The 18,005-nt window shown below is 39.3% G+C and overlaps 1 protein-coding gene across 1 annotated transcript in view; it reads right to left on the reverse strand.

The window, feature by feature from the left end:
* LOC101529373 (transmembrane emp24 domain-containing protein 1-like) overlaps positions 1-18,005 on the reverse strand; it is a 134,288-nt gene that overhangs the window by 77,889 nt on the left and 38,394 nt on the right. Inside the window, exon 3 of the mRNA XM_058669034.1 lies at positions 13,190-13,288. Within this exon, the coding sequence (XP_058525017.1) occupies positions 13,190-13,288 (99 nt within the window). The remainder of the gene's footprint in view (positions 1-13,189; positions 13,289-18,005) is intronic.

Below are 18,005 nucleotides of genomic sequence, written 5' to 3' on the forward strand. Positions count from 1 at the left end.
TCTGGTCTAGCTCCCTGCTGATGCACCTGGAAAAAGTAAGAGTGAAACCCTGCACCTAGGTGGGAGAGCTGGATAAGTCAGCCTCGCCCAGTTCTGGCCGTTGCACCCGTTTGAGGGGTAAACCACAAGATGAAAGATCTCTGTTTCTCAGTCTACCTCTTTTTGTGTACCTCTACCTTTAAAAAAAAATAAACAATGCTTATAAAGGGCTCCGTACTGTACCTGACACTGTGAGTTCCTACAAATGTGGGGTTTTTTTTCTTATACAGCACCTCCTACAAATCCAATGATCACCTTTCCCTTTTATCACTACTCTACCAAGTCTCTACAGACTTGCACAACCTTCAGATACAAAATAGTCTATTCAATAGGAATGCCTTCACTGTCTACATCAAAGCCTGTAAAGCAAATTATAGGAACTGTCTTCCTTTGACTCTTCAATCATAATACAAGTGTCTCTGCCTTCTCCTGATTATTCCGTCACCAGGGTCCCATCTCATCTTATTGTCTGAGGGGCCATATTCTGTCAATCCCTCATCTCCTCTTTCTCATGTCATCATGGTACTATCCTGACTGGGCGACAGGGTACTGATATGTTCAGTTTAATGTTATTGTGGGTGCATCAGTGAGGGTATTTCTGGGTGATTTACAACTTTTATTGGAAGACTGAATAAAGAACATGGATAGGCCTCATTCAACCCATTGAGAATTCAAGTAAAACAATATTCATACACTATACTTGATAGTATTCAAGTTGGGCATCAGTCTTCTGACTTTTCCCTGAACTTGGACTGGAGCTTATTCCACATGCTCTCATGATGCTCCGACCTTTGTACTTGGATAAGAACTACACTACTGGCTCTCCTGGTTTTCAGGTTTCTGACTACAGATTTGGGGACTTCTTAGCTTCCATAACTATATGAGCTAACTTCTTCTATCAAAGAAAGATAGAAGATAGAGAGATAGAGATAGATAGATAGAGAGATAGAAATAGATAATCTATCACATCTATCTATGTATTCTTCAAAAAGCTCATGAAGAATTTGTATTGTAAGAAAAACTTTCTGGTTTCATAATTTTTTTTGCACCAAAATAGCTTATCTTTTAATTTCATTTTTTTCCATAAACTTCTTGAAATATTCTCATATATACTTGGACTATATAGCATACAAAAGATACATAGATAATATGAGTCAAGACAACTAGTAAATATGTGTATGATCTACTACTGTTTTCTCTAAACAAACCCAGAGATTTTACTAGACAAGCAACACTAACACAGACTGATAGCCCTGCAGAGACCCAAGTTGCATGATGGGAAATATAATGGCTTCCAAACAGTCACTGGGTAGGACCACATCAATTTAACCATTTGTACCAAAGTCCATATATCCTTCCAATTTGGATCACAATGCCAAATGACAATCTCCAACTGAAGGTATGTGTGTGTATCATATTTAAATTTTAAAACTTATTTTAATTTTTGTTTGAGAGAAAGAGAGAGTTTTCTATCTATACTTTTCTTCCAAAATTGTCCACAACATCCAGGGCTGGGCCATGCAAACATCAGAACTCAATCGAGTTGACCCATGTGACTACTTGAGCCATCATCTGATGCCTCCGATTGTGTGCACTTAGCAGGAAACTGGATTGTAAATACAGTGACCACCACTCAAACCAGGCTCCCTGACATGGGATAAAGGCATCCCAAGAAGAAACTCAATCATTGCACCAAATGTCCACCTTCGCATATCAGATTTAATACATACACATCCCGAAGTATGGCAAGCCATTCTTGCATAGTATTGCCTCCAAACTGGTGCTTGCAATTTCCTGTGTAAGATTATTTCAACCTTGTATAGAAGATCTGCTAGGTGGTACAGTAGGTGATATGATCATTGGATATTGAAGTCTTAGCCTTACTCCTACAGACCCTTCACACTGAAGTGGATCCCTTAATGATGGCAGATTGTAGTATTCTGTGTTTATAAATTAAGTATTCTATAAGTTTCTAGAAATGAATGAATGAATGAATGAACCAGAAACATACACAAAAAGCAAGTATTTATACCAGAGTTGAAAAAACATTAGCCTTTCTAGAAGATGAGACACCCAAGATAAGTGACTTGCCATAAGAGTCTCCTGGAGTAATAATGCTGTATCAGGAACCTAACATCTTGGATATTGACAAAAGGATATTAAAAGGCAACAATAAATATATTGGTCTTGGTAAATGGGATAAGTCTGCCATCATGATCATTTTGTTAATGTCCCTATCCTATCAATTCCAGGGTAACTGATCACAGAAACTAGATAATGCCACATTGCTATTTTTCTCATTTGGTTGTTAAGTACCTCTCCTTTAGTGTACTTAACATAAGCATAAGCAGCTCATAAAATAAACTTCTGATAAATATAAACATCTCATTAAAAAAAACTACATATTCCGTATTTCCCTTAACCTTTGTATTCCTCCTTTATTCTCTGCCATTTCCATTTCACCTCAGTGGCATGTTTATTCCACTATTTAGCATCTTTGCAAGAGTGTTAAAACTTTTTCCTAAGTAAATTCCCCTAAACCAATAAATTTTTGTTGATGCAGTCTCATTTCTAGACCCTTCAAATAAGCCTCCTCAAAATCCAATCTCAAGTATTTTCCTCTGGCTCTTGCTAATACATGCTTCTGGGAGTATAATTTCTTCCTTTTTTTTTAGGTCCAACAAGTCCCCAGTAAGATTGTATTGATACTTGGCCCTTGTTATTAACTTAACAATGAGGAGAGGAATGCAAGGAACCACAGAGGGTTTGCTTCATTGGGGATGGTGCTCTGCAGCACCCTCAAATATGATGAAGTACTGGCTCTTGCCGGGGAGGAAGCTCTTAGGGTTTTAGGGATCTGTAGTGCCCAAAACATGGATGGGTTTGTGAAACACATGAGTAGATCCCAGCCTCAGCCTTCACCAAGCACTTAAATGTGCTAAAGCTTTGTGACGTTATAGTGTCTGGTCCACTCCTCAGCTGTGTCTGCTTCTTCACTGGAAAAGTTAAGGACTAATTTATAAACTATCAGAATGTCCCTCTGGCACTCTTAGCTCTTAAAGAGTTTGATAATCACCTTAGATCTCCATTATCCTCACAGTATTCCATGTCCATTCATGGCCTCTGAGAAACAGGCATCAGGTTATCTAGGATTAGCAATAGATTTGCCAGGGGAAAAGTCTGTGAAACATAAAGGGACCTAAACCAGCATGAGATAAGGAAATAAGGAAAACCTCCAGATTTTGATGATGACATGATTCCAATGAAAGGGGAGAAGGGAAGAAAGATGAGGTAGGAAGGCTCCAGACCACAGCAAAGTCCTAGGAAAGTCTGGGGATGACAAATAGCTGAGCTGCTGATGGCACTACCTGGGTTCAAGTTCCTATTCATTCACACTGATATTTTTATGTTCAGGGGTGCCTACTTAATAAAATGAAAATGAGCTCTGTGAAAAAGGAAAAGGAAATTTTTTTAAAAAGGAAATGAAAAGGGGAAGGGAAAGGAAGGGAAGGGAAGGGAAGGGAAGGGAAGGGAAGGGAAGGGAAGGGAAGGGAAGGGAAGGGAAGGGAAAAGTAGGGAAGGGAAGGGAAGGGAAAAAGGAGACCAGGACAAAGACCTAGTGGCTAAATCCACGCTTTGCATGCCCCAGATCTCAAATGAGCACGGATTGGCATCCTGGCTGCTCCACTTGCCATCCAGCTCTTTGCTTGTAGCCTGGGGAAGCAGTGGAGGCTTTGCCAAAGCCTTGGGACCCCGTACCCACATGGGAAACCTGGAAGAATCTCCTTGCTCCAGGCTTTGGATCAGCTCAGTTCGGTCCATTGCAGCCACTTTGGGAATAAATCAGCGGACAGATCTTCCTCTCTGTAGTTCCTCTCTGTAAAGCACCTTTCCAATAAATTAAATAAACCTCCAGAAACAAAAGTTTGGGCCACATAAATGAGGAAAAAAAGCTAAACAAAGGCTATTTATTGGTCTTCAGTTAGGGACAGGCTCTAATACTACTGAATCAAGCAGCAGTCAGTGGTTACTCACAAGCCACCTGTTCTCATAAGAAAACTCATCAGTGTGTAACTATAGTCACCATCTCAGGGTTTTACGAACAATGTGAGAGAAGAAAGGCCATCTAAAGTTAGTCCTATGGAGAACCTGGGACTAAATTAAAACTGAGTGCACTGAAAACTAACCTTACAAAAGTAAGGCGATTAATAGAGAAAATGAACATTTATAACAGAATGAAATCTGATCATAATTCACTATACTTTCAGTGGTTATCTTTGAAATGTCATAATAAAATGAAATCTCACCACGTAAAATGCGCCAACATGATTTAGTCAAAACTTCTTTGGAAGGATTGGCAATGGAATGCGTGAACCAAGAAGCAAGGGTAGAAAGAAGCAAACGGAGTATCTTCTAGAAGAGGAAGTCATGAGATACTTTCTGGGTAGGAAAAATTAAGAGCAGGTTATCGGAAAATACTGAAGTATATATGTCATTGAAGCCATTGAAAATGGAGGACTCTAGGAGCAGAACCAGTAGACAGGATATGGCAGAGGACTGTTCTTGCTTGTTTTTTAAGTTTCCCGGTGTTGCTTTGAATGTTCTAAGTTATTTCAGTCTTTAACTTAAAACAAAACATGAATTTCTAAATGATAAATACTAACACATAGATGTAACTCTAAATGAATATTAACTTTATGCAATTTTCAGTTATTCTGTTTCAAAGTGTACATTGAAGTGTGTGTTTTATGTCTAATCTCATATTCGTCATTTCAGATCTCTCAGAACCCCAATCAGGTTTTTTGAGATAACATTTTTAATTTACATGATAATCAAAAGCCAAGACTGCAAGAGTTCTAGCATGCAAAATTAAAACTATCTACCATGTCATTAAAAGATTGCCAAAGGAATGTTTAAAAAATGTTTTCAAGTGAAGCAATGAGGAGTTTCATGGGGTTTTTATTTCATTTCATGGGGTTTTTAGTTCTTTTTCTGATAATACACATTTGGCTGGTGAATCCCACGTGTCAGCTGTTATCAGCTGCCTGTGTGCGTCACTAAGCTAGCTTCATGGTATTATCTGCAGCCAAAGGAAACACAAGAGGAAATCTTCAGGGCAACTCCACACATTTTAATCAGCTAAAAGAATTCTGCTCCCACCCCACTGGTATTTTCACACATACCATCAAGAGCAAAACTATTGTAACAACACACAAAAAAAATACAAAATAGTGTGTAAAAATTCTGATAGCTGCAAATTCAGTCTTAAAACATTTGTTTTTTGTTCTTGCTGTTGCTGTTGTTTTTACAAAGTCAACAGTTCTGGGAAACTCTAGTTTTCAAATTTGCATGACATGTTACTTACATTTTTATTCAGGACCATTTACACAATCTTTTCCTCTTTTTCCTATATTTGATTAAGAAGAAACTTCGACTTTACTCTTAGGGAAAAAAGAAGAACCCACAACCTCCACCTCTGATAGATGCACACATCTTGGGAAAATCAATTTTGAAAGAAAACAGTAAGTGATAGACATCACCCTATGCAACGTGAAGAAATTGCTCCATTACCCCAGGTACTAGAACTGCTCTGTTTATTTTCCCATTTCAATCTATTCCTGGATATGAGCCCTGACTCAGCTGGCAGGAAAGCAGCTGATGACTATCAGTGACTGTTACTTGTGCCCACTCTCTTCACGAGCAGCAATAGCCATTTCTAGGCTAATATCTAGTGAAAATGAAAAGATATAGGTTCTGGATCCACTGTGATTGCATCTTACTGGACCACCTTTGAGAACAATGGTCTGCAGTGATTTGTTGCCCCATCTTCACCACTGAGGACTGGGACTGAGCAGATAAGAAAGATGACAGAGATCTGTCTGTCCCTGGCCTTCTCAATGGGACATCACCTCAGTCTATGTGAGCTGCCATCAAGGCTGCAGCCCCAAAGGTTTCCCCTCCATCAGCAGCCGCTGGCCTCCTGTGCTTCTCCACACAAGCATCCAGAATCCACTCCTTTTCTTCTTTTTTTTTCCTTGTAAGACTGTGCTGCTAGAGTAAGCAAGCGGTGATGTATAGTGAAATTGCTACCATATATTATTAACACCTTGCCCTGCCACATTTCCTAAAATGCTTGCAGTTACTTGTCTAATTTTTCTTAAGCTAATGAGGAGTAAGTGCATAAATGGTTATTTTCATGCCTGAAATAATTACAGTAATTCCTTTGCTAGCCAAGGGGAGTTATGTCTTGAAAATCTCAGGGGTTGGCAGAACATTTGGCTGACAATACTTTTTCCACAGAAAATAAAAGGTTGAATGGCAAAAGTAAAATTAATAGGTTAAGAGTGTGTGTGTGTGTGTGGGTGTGTGTTGAAAAGCAGAGTAAATAGAACTCTAACTAGCTGCAATTCTTCTACTAGAGCACCTCTTTCAGTCATTGTAGAATCTCTTGGCTCTTCTGTGATCTGATGAGGCAGATATACTCCTAATTCTGATCATCCACTTCTTAGGACAGACCATCATTCTCTACTGCCTCAAAACCCAAGGTTCTGCCTTACACACGGCTCTCTTGAAAGACAATTAACATGAATAGTAAATACATAAATGTGAACATATCGATTGCTCCACAATACTTGCAGTGTTTAAACTATCTAGTTTCTTTATTTATCTGAATCAAATAATATCTGCAGCTAAATATCTCCCACCATAGTCTATTATTACTGACACTCTGCCACCCCTTTCCCAAATGCATATGCCTTTTCAACTGTTATAAGGGTGATAGAGAAGTGCTATTTCCCCAGACTTGTCTTCCATTGCTAAAAAAGATAAAATATGCACTACCTTTTGTCGCCTGCGTGGCTCCCATAGATCCACCCTAGCTCCAGAGGGAGAAAAAATAATTGTAGGTTCTGCATTATGAATTGTAGGTTGCATATGAATTATCTTTTTTGGGCCCACACTTCTAGAGATGACAATTCAATACACAGATCTGAGGCAGGATCCAAAATTTTTGTTTTGTTTGTTCAATGTGTAAAATCAGTTACATTAGGCAGCTTAAAGAATAACTGTGACTGAACTTACACATTGTACATGTGAAAATTTCAGATTTCTAAAATTTATCACACAAATTTAAATCACTATAAGTGGACCTTAGTGTCCCAAAAGCTACAATTGCCAAGAGATTACTATAGTTTTGTGAGATTTCTTTTTTATACATTTCGCTTTTATTATGATAAAATACATGTAAAGGAAGTTTTGCCATTTTAACCAGTTTTATGGTTCACTATACAGTTCAGTAGCATTAAGTGCATTCACATTATTGTACAGCCATCAACATCACTCATCTCCACAATGTTTTTCTCTTCCCCAACTAAAACTCTGTTCCCATTAAACATTGACTTGCCTAGCACCTATTCTACTTTCAGTCTCTGTGAACTCAACTACTTCTGTACCTCATGCAAGTGAAATCGTGCAATGTCCGTGCTTTTCTGATTGGCTTATTTCATTTAGCACAAGGTCCTCAAGGTTCAATGTATGTGGTAGCTTGTATCAGGACATCCTTCCTCACTAAAACTGAGTAACAGTCCATTGTATGCAGACATAATTTGTTTATCCATTTGTCTATTGCTGGACCCTTGGGTTGCTTCCACATTTTGGCAAGTGTGAAGAATGCTGCAATGAACATGGGTTTATAAATGTAACAGTACTCCTAATCAGATAAAAAATACCTTGTATATCTCATCCTAAAATTCATAACAAGGATGTGCCATTTGAATAGTTATAACATCATTTGGGGCCATACAAAATTATCAACTTAAAAATTTGCCTACTATAAATATATTTAGTTTCTTCTCCCACTTGTGGTTCCCCTGACATGGTCACACAAAGTGATTTTGCACACACTACGTGGTCCATGACCAGATGCCCACTACCTTTCATCAGGCATAAATTTCATTCTAGCTTTCTAAGGTAACGTGGTAAGACCATCCTTGCATCCATGAGCTTTCACTTTCATTAGTCCTTGCTTTAAGGCCTTCACATTCAAGCTTGTTTTTACTTTTTCTATCTTCTACTTGCTCTTCTATGTTCCGGCCAGCAGAGTCAGTAATGTGGACATGGCGAGGATCTGGGGATGAGGCACCGACAGGAGACCCGTCATGGTGGAAGTCTCTCTGAAGTCTCTCTTTATTGCCCTTTCACCTCTCCTTGTATACTCTTTCCCCAACACCCTCATTAGCAGAATATTGGGTACAGATGAGTCCAATTAGACCAGGTGCTTTTAGCCCCAAGCCCATTCCCTGTAGTGCTCAGCTTAACCAGTGCTAATCAACTCCTTAGCCCACAACACTCCTATGACAAGTTCACATTTGACATGGCTTCAAGGTATTTCTCTTATTTTCAAATTCACCACCACACTCTTAGCAGTCTCCTCCAATTCCTACTTTCAAAGCTGCCACATCTTCATGAGTGAGTGGGCTATAATTCCCAGGAGAATTATTTCCTCAGCCATTCCTTCTTTCCCCTGGATATTGTACTTCTCTAGTTCTACCATGTTTTCCCCCATAGGCTATAAGCCTGCTCAAGTCCCTCCCATCCTAAAAAAACAAAAACAAAAAAATTTGCACACGCATACAGATTTGGCCTTCGCTCTAACTAATGTACAGGATGGTACCTCCACCTTCCATTTTGCCCCTCAGTAGTAAAACCAGTAACCTAGGAAACAATCCAAGTTTTCAACCCAGAATGTAAAGTTAATCTTTCAGGCATAGGTTGAAAACAGAAAACTGGTTATATTAGTTACCAAACCCAAAAATGATTGGATAACAAATCTAAATCTAAAATCCTGTTTTGTTCCTTTGCCACTGTATGTCCACAGAGGCACTGACACACCTTTCCTGACAGCAGGCTGCCACAGCACTGAACTCTAATTAGGCACTGGCTAGGTCCTTTTGTTCTGTCCGCTGGCAATTGCAGAAGTGTTTGAAACACTTGCTCTAAACTGATCAGCAGCCAAATTGTCTAAGGCCATCACCGGACTTCCAAATACCAGAAAATCTTAAAGCACAGCTAAGGAAAATCTACTGCAGCCTCCAAAATCACACTTTGGATTCAAGATGTTACCTCATCACCAGAACATACTGAGAGAGACTTCCTGTGGCTAAAGAACTCTAACAATGGGAGTAAATAGGTATTCTCAGATTCAGTTTCACAAGAGCCCCTAGCTTCAGCTGGCACACACTTATACAAGTGTTCCTTGGGATCAAAATAATCACTCTCTTATTACAGTGGAAGGGAGTAAGGCTTGTTCCTTTACTTCTGACACAGTTGTAACAGGGAAATAAGAGAAATGTGAAAATTATAAAGCCAGAATGCAAAACAGGAGAGAAACTCTTGGATTTTTTTAATGGAAACCTTCTGTGCTGAACCTCACACCCAGTTGAAACACCTCCTTCTTTCTCATACTTTCCTTACCTTTCCCGCTCAACTCCACCAATAAGTCTTGGCTCTCTCTTTCCACCCTGACCACAGCAATATTTCCACAGTAGCATTGGATCTGTTCTGCTGAGGCCATCAATTTAAGACAAAATGAAAACTGGGGAGGTATTATTAAATCTATTAGTTTCTTTATAAAATTGTATTTTGGTGGTAATGCAATGAAACTGGCAGAGTCACAGGATTCTAATTGCACTCTAAATGTGTATAGTCCTTTTCTAAAACAAGTTGGCTATATGCATGGAGAACCATAAGAAATGTTATGCACTTTAACTTAATAATCACATAACTTCCTACTAAAATAGCTTCCTGCTAAAATAAATCCAGATGATTAAAATTTACTTTGCATACTTATTGTAGTGATATTTAATAGCAAAATAAAAAAAATCCAACATGTGAGCAATATTAAGCAAGTAACATAAATACTTACAGACTATTCCTATTTATACATTTTTATAAAAGGTTGTCAAAGCATAGCAAGTGCAAAAATATACTTTATAAATTATTGAATATAAGTAACCCAATTTATTGCATTACATTGTAATATGATGTATACAAATGCATACAATGTAATACAATGTAGACGAAGTAATACAATGTGCAAAGACATAATCCTGTAAATATGATTAGCAAAACTGCATCCAATAACGTGCACTGGGTTCTTTCCTATATTTGAATGTTTTGTAATTTTTGCACTATTTTCAAAATAAAAATTACCTCGCAAAAATCTACATAACTCATCATTAAAACACCTTTATAATCATTATAACACATATTGTTTTACAGTTTTCATAGCATATTTTAGTTTCTTCTCAATATGTATGGACAATTTCGCTACTTCAAAGATTATTTTAAATGCTCTAAAAACCTGACTTAACTTCCATTTAACTGTCCAATCAGCTATTTTGCAGTATGTTCCTCAAATGCATGTCTCAAATCTGTGCAAATACAATGGGAATCTAAGTTTATTCAGTTCCTAATCAGATATCCTGACCGAGACTTAAAGTTTCTATTATTTTCTCTCAGATACTAATGAAAACTATTCTGGTTGTGTAATTTACAAGATCCAATGAAATCTTTACCAATTATACAGTTATGATGCTTTTATCACCATACACATGTGAGGGTCCCTATCAGCCAGCAGTAGAAAATATAAAAAAGTAAAGGAATCTGATTGTGTTCTGCAAAGAGAAATCTGAAAGATGTAAGGAGAACTCTTATTTATTTGAAGATAATTTTTAAAAGGAGTTTCTGTCAGAATAAATGCATGCAATGTTTGGTTCCTGTTTGGAGATAATGCTAATGAAAGCTACATACTGGGCATAGCATCATATAAAGATGACAGAGATAAAGATGAATAAAGGTTAAGCAGGGATGCAATTTGGGTGGGGCACACTGACGGGTGGGGGGGGCTATAAAACCGTGGGAATGTGAACTCCCTTTAATCTCTACTCCTTCTCCTCCTCTGCCTGAGCAAAGCAGAGTGACCAAAGTTCTCTGCAGACCATGAGTGAGTTTCAGGGTTCTCCCACCTCAGAGCAAAAAAAGCAAGGAGAAAATGCACTCAAATCCCATTACAGGGCAGGTGTTGACACACAGTGGCGTTGATGTCCTGGTCTCCATTTCTTTTTCTTAAGATTTATTATGTATTTATTTGCAAAGCAGGGTTTTATAGAAAGAAGACAGATCTTCCAACTGCTGACTCATTCTCCAAATGTCTGTGTCAGACCAAAGCTAGGCCAGTGCGAAGCTAGGATCGAAGAGCTTCTTCCAGGTTTCCATGTGGATGTCAGAAGAGGCCAAGTACCAGGGCTATCTTCAGCTGCTTTCCCAAGTGCATTAGAAGGCAAATGGATTGGAGTGTAGCATCCAGGATGCCAGCGCCACAGGTAGTGACTTTACACACTATGCCACAAGACTAGCTCCTCGCTCCCACTTGTAACTACTTCCTGCTAAGGTTCCAATGAGGCAGCAAGTGATTGGGTTCAGGTCATCGTAAACCCTGTCGGTTGTGGGCAATTGAGGAGTGAACCAGCAGATAAAAGAGGTCTCTCTTTCTGTGGTGTGCTTGTGTGTGTGTGTGTGTGTGAGAGAGAGAGAGAGAGAGACCCTCCCTTCCTTTCAGATAAATAAGTAAATTGCTTTTAAGAAGCTCTTGGCAGGCAGTTCAGCAAGTGTCCATCTGTTTCTTCTTTGATTGCAAAAGGCTCAGTGACACATTCCTAAGCCTCCTGATGACCGGTCTTCCACTCACAGTCCCTGAATAAATAGTCCAGAGCCAGGTAAGAGTGTGTCCATGGCCTCCCTTTCACATCCATGCTGCAGGCACTGGTATTTTTGTGCCATCTCAATCTCTGGTTTTTACTATTTTATGACATTTAATCTCATTTTGTCTGAAATTTTGGTTATTGATCATTTCTTGAATTTTATCAGGAACTGGTTAACTTTGTTGTTGAGACAGCATTTAGTATAACAATTAAGTCACTCCTGGGGACACCTGCACTTCATATCAGAATGCCTGGATTTTAGTCCAACTCTGCTTCTATTCCAGCTTTCTGCTATATGAGCACACACTGGAGAACCAATGTGGTAGCATATCACGCTAATGCTTTACCTGTGGCACTGGCATCCCATATGACTGTTGGTTTGAATCCCAGCTGTTCTATCTCCAATTCAGCTCCCTGTTAATCGCCTAAGAAAGAAGAAGAGGATGGCCCAAGACCTCGGGCCTCTCCACCCACAGTGGAGACCCAGAGGAAGCTCCTGCTCCAAGCTTTAAACTTGCCCAACTCTTACCATTGCAGCCATTTTGGAGGTGAACCAGCAGGTAGAAGAGATTTTTCTCTCCCTATCTCTGCCTCTGCTGTCTGGCCTTCAAGTAAAATAAATCTTTAAAATAAATAAAAGAGTTAAAGGACACATCTTTTAAAAAAAAAAAATGTGTACCCTGGAAGACAGCACATGATGGCTCAAGTAGCTGGATCTTTGTGATCCACATAGGAGACCTGGAATGAGTTCTGGGCTCCAGGCTTCAGCCTGGCTGAACCCCAGCTGTTGTCAGCATTTGGGGATTGGGGGGATTGAACCAGAGAATGAGAGATAAGTTTCTAAGTTTCTCCGCCTTTCAAATGAACAAAATAAATAAATACATTTGTGAAAGCCTCCCATTTCATCAAGTCAAAACAAACCAATATCCCCAGTTGGAAGAGATTTAGCAAATATCTAATCAGACCATCTTCATTTATACATAACAAATAAAAACTCCATACAACTCAAACAGCTGACTTGGTTTGTGAAACTTAAGAGTATTTTGTAGCTATAAACCATACACCCTGGCCTGCAACTGGGTATTTGTTCATCTGTGCCCCTTGACACCCTTTTCTCACTCCACTTTAGTCCCTTTTCTAACAGCATAATCACAGGTTCTAACAGTTAAATTGCCCTTAGATTAACCAATTTCATCACAAGAAAATTAAGCTTCTGTGGAGCAAAGGTGAAAAAAAGACCCATAAATCCAAAGACCAAAAAAAAAAAAATTAGAGCAATAATTTGCAATAGAGCAACAGGTTTATCTCCTTAATAATGAATGAATTTTTCAAGTAAATACCGACCAAAATCTCAGTATATAAACAGACAAAAATCTACCTTAGCAACTGACCATCAAATTGGGAATTCTCTGTAGTAAATTCTTGTTTCTTGAATCCACTTTCTTGATATTGTTCCCTTAGTTTCAAGAAATGTCTCCTCCAACAGGTTCCTGAGAAAGGGCACAAGAGAAGTAAATAGTAATAGTACAAAATACCTTTTTCCTATGGTGCACTTCATTTCAAGATGTCTATTTTTAAAAATTATATATACAAGTTGCATTTTTTCATTTTTAATTAGTCATAACTATTAATAGGTATATTTAATGTGGGTTACTGTACAACATGTTTTTTTCACTTTACTAGTTCTAAAAATATATATATTTTTAAGATTTATTTATTTTTATTGAAAGGCAGATATACAGAGAGGAGGAGAGACAGAGAGGAAGATCTTCTGTCCGATGATTAACTCCCCCAAGTAACCGCAATGGCTGGAGTTGAGCCAATCCGAAGCCAAGAGACAGGAGCTCTTCTGGGTCTCCCACGCAGGTGCAGAATCCCAAAGCTTTAGGCCGTCCTCTGCTACTTTCCCAGGCCACAAGCTGGGAGTTGGATGGGAAGCAGGTCCGCCGGGATTAGAACCGGCAACCATATGAGATCCTGGTGTGCAAGGCAAGGACTTTAACCACTACGCTATCGTGCCAAGCCCCTAAAAATATTTTAAAGTGTATTTATTTATCTATGTTGTTGAACATCAGAGTAAGAGAAAGATTGGGAGAGAGATCTTTGATGAATCACTCCCCAAATATCTGCAACAAGATATCTGGGCCAGGCTGATTCAGGAGCCAGGGACATCATACTGGTCTCCTACATGGGTGGCTGGGGTCTAGGAAATAGGCTGCTTCCTATTTGCATTAGCAGGAGGTTAAATCAGAAGTGGAGCATTTAGGACTGGTACCAACAGAGCACTTATTTCCTTTTAACTACATGAACTCATCTTTGCAAAGATAACATTGTTGAAAGGAAGGTAGCTTGACTCAAACCCAGAACAGTACCTTCAACCAAATAATTCACAGTAACACTGAAGATCAGTAGTACTACATTTCCTTTAAGAATACGAAAATGTGAGAATCAAGATGGCGGAATAGGGTAAAAACACATTTAAACGGACGGAAAAACATTTAATCAGGATGAAGCACAGAAGACATATTTCAAGAAATAGGAGGGGACAGAACAACAGCAGAGGGGTACCTGGAGACTGACAGACACAGGAAAGCAGCGGGCACAGCAGTGTGGTATTGCAGTGTCTGATACTCCAGCACAGTGATCTGAACTCCACCAACAGCCCAAACTCCACCAGCAACCAGGTGGGAAGGGACTTTACTGCGAGCTTGGGAGGTAAACCTAGACAAAGAACTGCCCGTCCTGCTGGTCCATTTGATTTGACCAGGAGCAGAGACAGAGCAGATCTCAAACAGGCAGTGCGAAACCAGGGTGGAGTTCATAGCCCAGTCAGCCGCCTTAAACTGAATTGGGCACAATTTTGCGTAAGGGGGAAAGGGCAAGGAAAAGGACGGAGCATGCACTGAACTGGGACTGAGCTCATTTCTGACTTGGTGAACTGCAACGACGTGGCATTCTAAGGGTTCCACTCAGGGCAGGTCTGGGCAGTCCTCGGATCTGACGGCCAGCAGATCAAGAACTGTAGTGGTGGTATGTCAGGCGCCATTTTGCGCACTGTGGCAATAGCTTTGGGACTGCAGGGGACAAGAGTGAACTGCGCATGTGCTGAGCTCCAAAAACTCGCTGACATCAGCGGATTGCACTGGCCCCACAGGAAAATAATACCAACTGTGAAATCGTACGGGTCAAAATAGGTCCGTCTGGCACCCAGACCTAACGTCCAACAGGTTCCAGCAAGATCAGTGCCACCAACAACCTAATTATGGAGGACACCTGGAGTCTCTAATCCTGGGACCTGCTCCAACCGGAAGTGGGAGAAAGGTTGCAGAGACAACAGTGTAGCCTCAGCACAGTATCACAGGAGGTAGAGAGTGGTGAGCCAGGAGCTGGGGCTGTGGAGACCACGGTGGAAATCTGACATAAGAACCCAGACCTGGAACTCGCTGGAGGTTGTGCCACAAGTGGCTGCAAGCAAAGAGTTGTGTACCAACCGCAATAAGTAAAATCACATTGTAGCCCTGTGGGTAACACAGCTTAGAAACTTGCCCCAAGGAGAAGACTGCTAACCAGAAGTACAATGACCAAGAGCAAAAGAAGAGACAAAGGCACAATGGACATTACTGAAAACTCCCCTGCAAAGGAGCAAAACCTTATGCCAATCTCAAGGTTAACTGAGGAAGACATCGAGAAAATGAGGCACACAGAATCCATAAGACTCATTTTAAAGATTCTGAGAGAAAATGAGAAGCTCATGCAAGAGTTCAAAGAATTTAAGGAAGTAACAAAGCAAATCAAGGCTGGTATATCAGAAATTAAGAACACAGTAGAGCAAATTAAGAGTACAGTGGATAGTCTCCAAAACAGAATGAAGCAAGCAGAAAAAAGAATCTTAGAATTGGAAGATATTTCCTGTCACCAGGGGGAAGCAAACAAAAAGCTGGAAGCAGTTCTGGATCAGGCCAAAAAAAGTATTCAAGAATTGAAAGACACTATTAAGAGGCCAAATATAAGAGTTATGGGAGTCCCAGCAGGTGCAGAAAGAGAAGCTGAGTTTGCAAATGTATTTAATGAAATAATGAAGGAAAATTTCCCTAATCTGGAGAAAGAATTGGGAACTAACATCCAGGAGGGGCACAGAACTCCCAACAGGCTTGACCAAAAGCGATCTTCACCACGACATATGATCATCAAGCTCTCTTCAATTGAACATAAGGAAAAGATCCTTAAATGTGCACGTGAAAAAAATCAATTGACATATCAAGGAGTGCCAATTAAGCTCACGGGAGACCTCTCATAGGAAACTCTACAGGCCAGAAGAGAATGGAGTGACAAATTCCAGATCCTAAAAGAAAAAAATTGTCGGCCTAGGATAACATATCCAGCAAAGTGTTCTTTTGTCTTTGAAAATGAAATAAAATTCTTCCACAGTCAAGAAAAGCTAAAAGAATTTGCCTCTTCCAAACCTGCCCTACAAGTGATACTGAAAGATGTTCTCTTGACAGAGAAGAGGAATAGCACCTACCAAAGCCAAAGGCAAACGTCAAGAACATCCCAGTAAAATGATAACAGAAGACTAAATCAAGGAACAACCCATTGCTAAAATGACAGAACCAAATTACCAACTATTCGTATTAACCCTGAATGTAAATGGCTTAAACTCATTAATCAAACATCATAGAATAGTAGACTGGATTAAAAAAACAAAACCCATCTATTTATTGCCTAGAAGAGACACACTTCACCAGCAAAAATCAGCAGAAACTATATCTCATGGATTTTGATATTTTTGGTTAGTTTCATCTCTTCAAAGACACTTTGTTCTGATTAAATTCTTCAATGACTCATAGATCATTCAGTAGCACCATTTTCTACAAGAAGGTTCTTTCTTTTTCATTTTTTCAGCGACACATTAGTTATTCAGTAGTGTGCTATTTAACTTCATGGTATTGTAAACTTCTATTTTTCTTCCTGTTGTTGATTTTGTATGGTGGCTTTTCAGTTAAGTGAATATATAGTAACTGTGAAATGGAGACTATCGTATCCAGATGTGAGGATAAAATGCAGTATGCATCTCTATGTCCAGACAAAGATGGACTCCCAGTGAAAGAGTTTACTATACTGACAATAGGATGCTGGACCCTCTGCCATTGTCCATGCCCAAACTGATGGACAGATGACTGTGTCTGAAGAATTATACTGTAGTAATTATACAGGGAACTCAATGAGGGAGGAGGGAATTCGGGAGGGAATAAGGGAAATACCACAATTTACTCAACTGTTTCATAAAATGATAATAATAATAAAAAGAAGTAAAATTTAAAAATTATAAATGTTGAAAAATTATAGCCTGAAATATTTCTAAATAATGATCATCCCTCTGTGGTATAATTGTGATTTCTGGTTTTCTTCTTCATGCTTCCTGTTCTATCCTTTCAATAAAGCTTTATTTTATAATCAGTGGAAGCATCAAAGCTCCTCTTTGAATGAAAGAAATTAAGTTAAAAACATAAGCCAAAATTCAAGTTTGCTTCTTCTTAATGAAGAAAGCAAGTTTAGGACTCAAAGAAAAAAAAAGATTTGTTTGCTGAAAATGGGTTTGAACCATTGTAAGTTTTTGTATTACAGATCGATTACGGGAAACTAGTGTGGATCTATATATAGTTCATTCATGAGCTGAGTAGAAGAATCTCATTCATAGGTGAATCAAGTAATAGAATAAAAAGAAACAAATCTAAAATCAAGCAAATGACATCCTAAGAAAATGGCAACAAAGTAATATCACCTCGTTCACAAAAAAAAATAGGTGAAAATTCACAACACTGGCCTAAGACCACAAAAACATTGGGCGAATCTGGTGAAAACTTTGACCCATCCTCTTGTAATCAGAGAATTCAACAAAACAATGGCCTTTGAGAATGCTGAAAGGACTGGAGAGAAAGGGGCAAATACACATGAAAATTAGGCCATTATAAAAACAAAAGGCACATCTGGAAGCAATAAAAAGGAGAAGAAATTAAAAAAAATAATAAATGAATGCCTGTGCAGTGGTTGAACAGGCTATCCTCTACCAGCACTGGCATCTCATCAGGGTACTGATCATGTCCTGGCTGCTTCATTTCCCTTCTAGCTCCCTGCCTGTGGCTTGGGAAAGCAGCTGAGGATGGCCTAAAGTCTTGGGACCTTCCACCCGCGTGGGAGACCTGGAGG

The sequence above is a fragment of the Ochotona princeps genome, chromosome 1, assembly GCF_030435755.1.
Source record: "Ochotona princeps isolate mOchPri1 chromosome 1, mOchPri1.hap1, whole genome shotgun sequence".
Lineage (NCBI taxonomy): Eukaryota > Metazoa > Chordata > Mammalia > Lagomorpha > Ochotonidae > Ochotona > Ochotona princeps.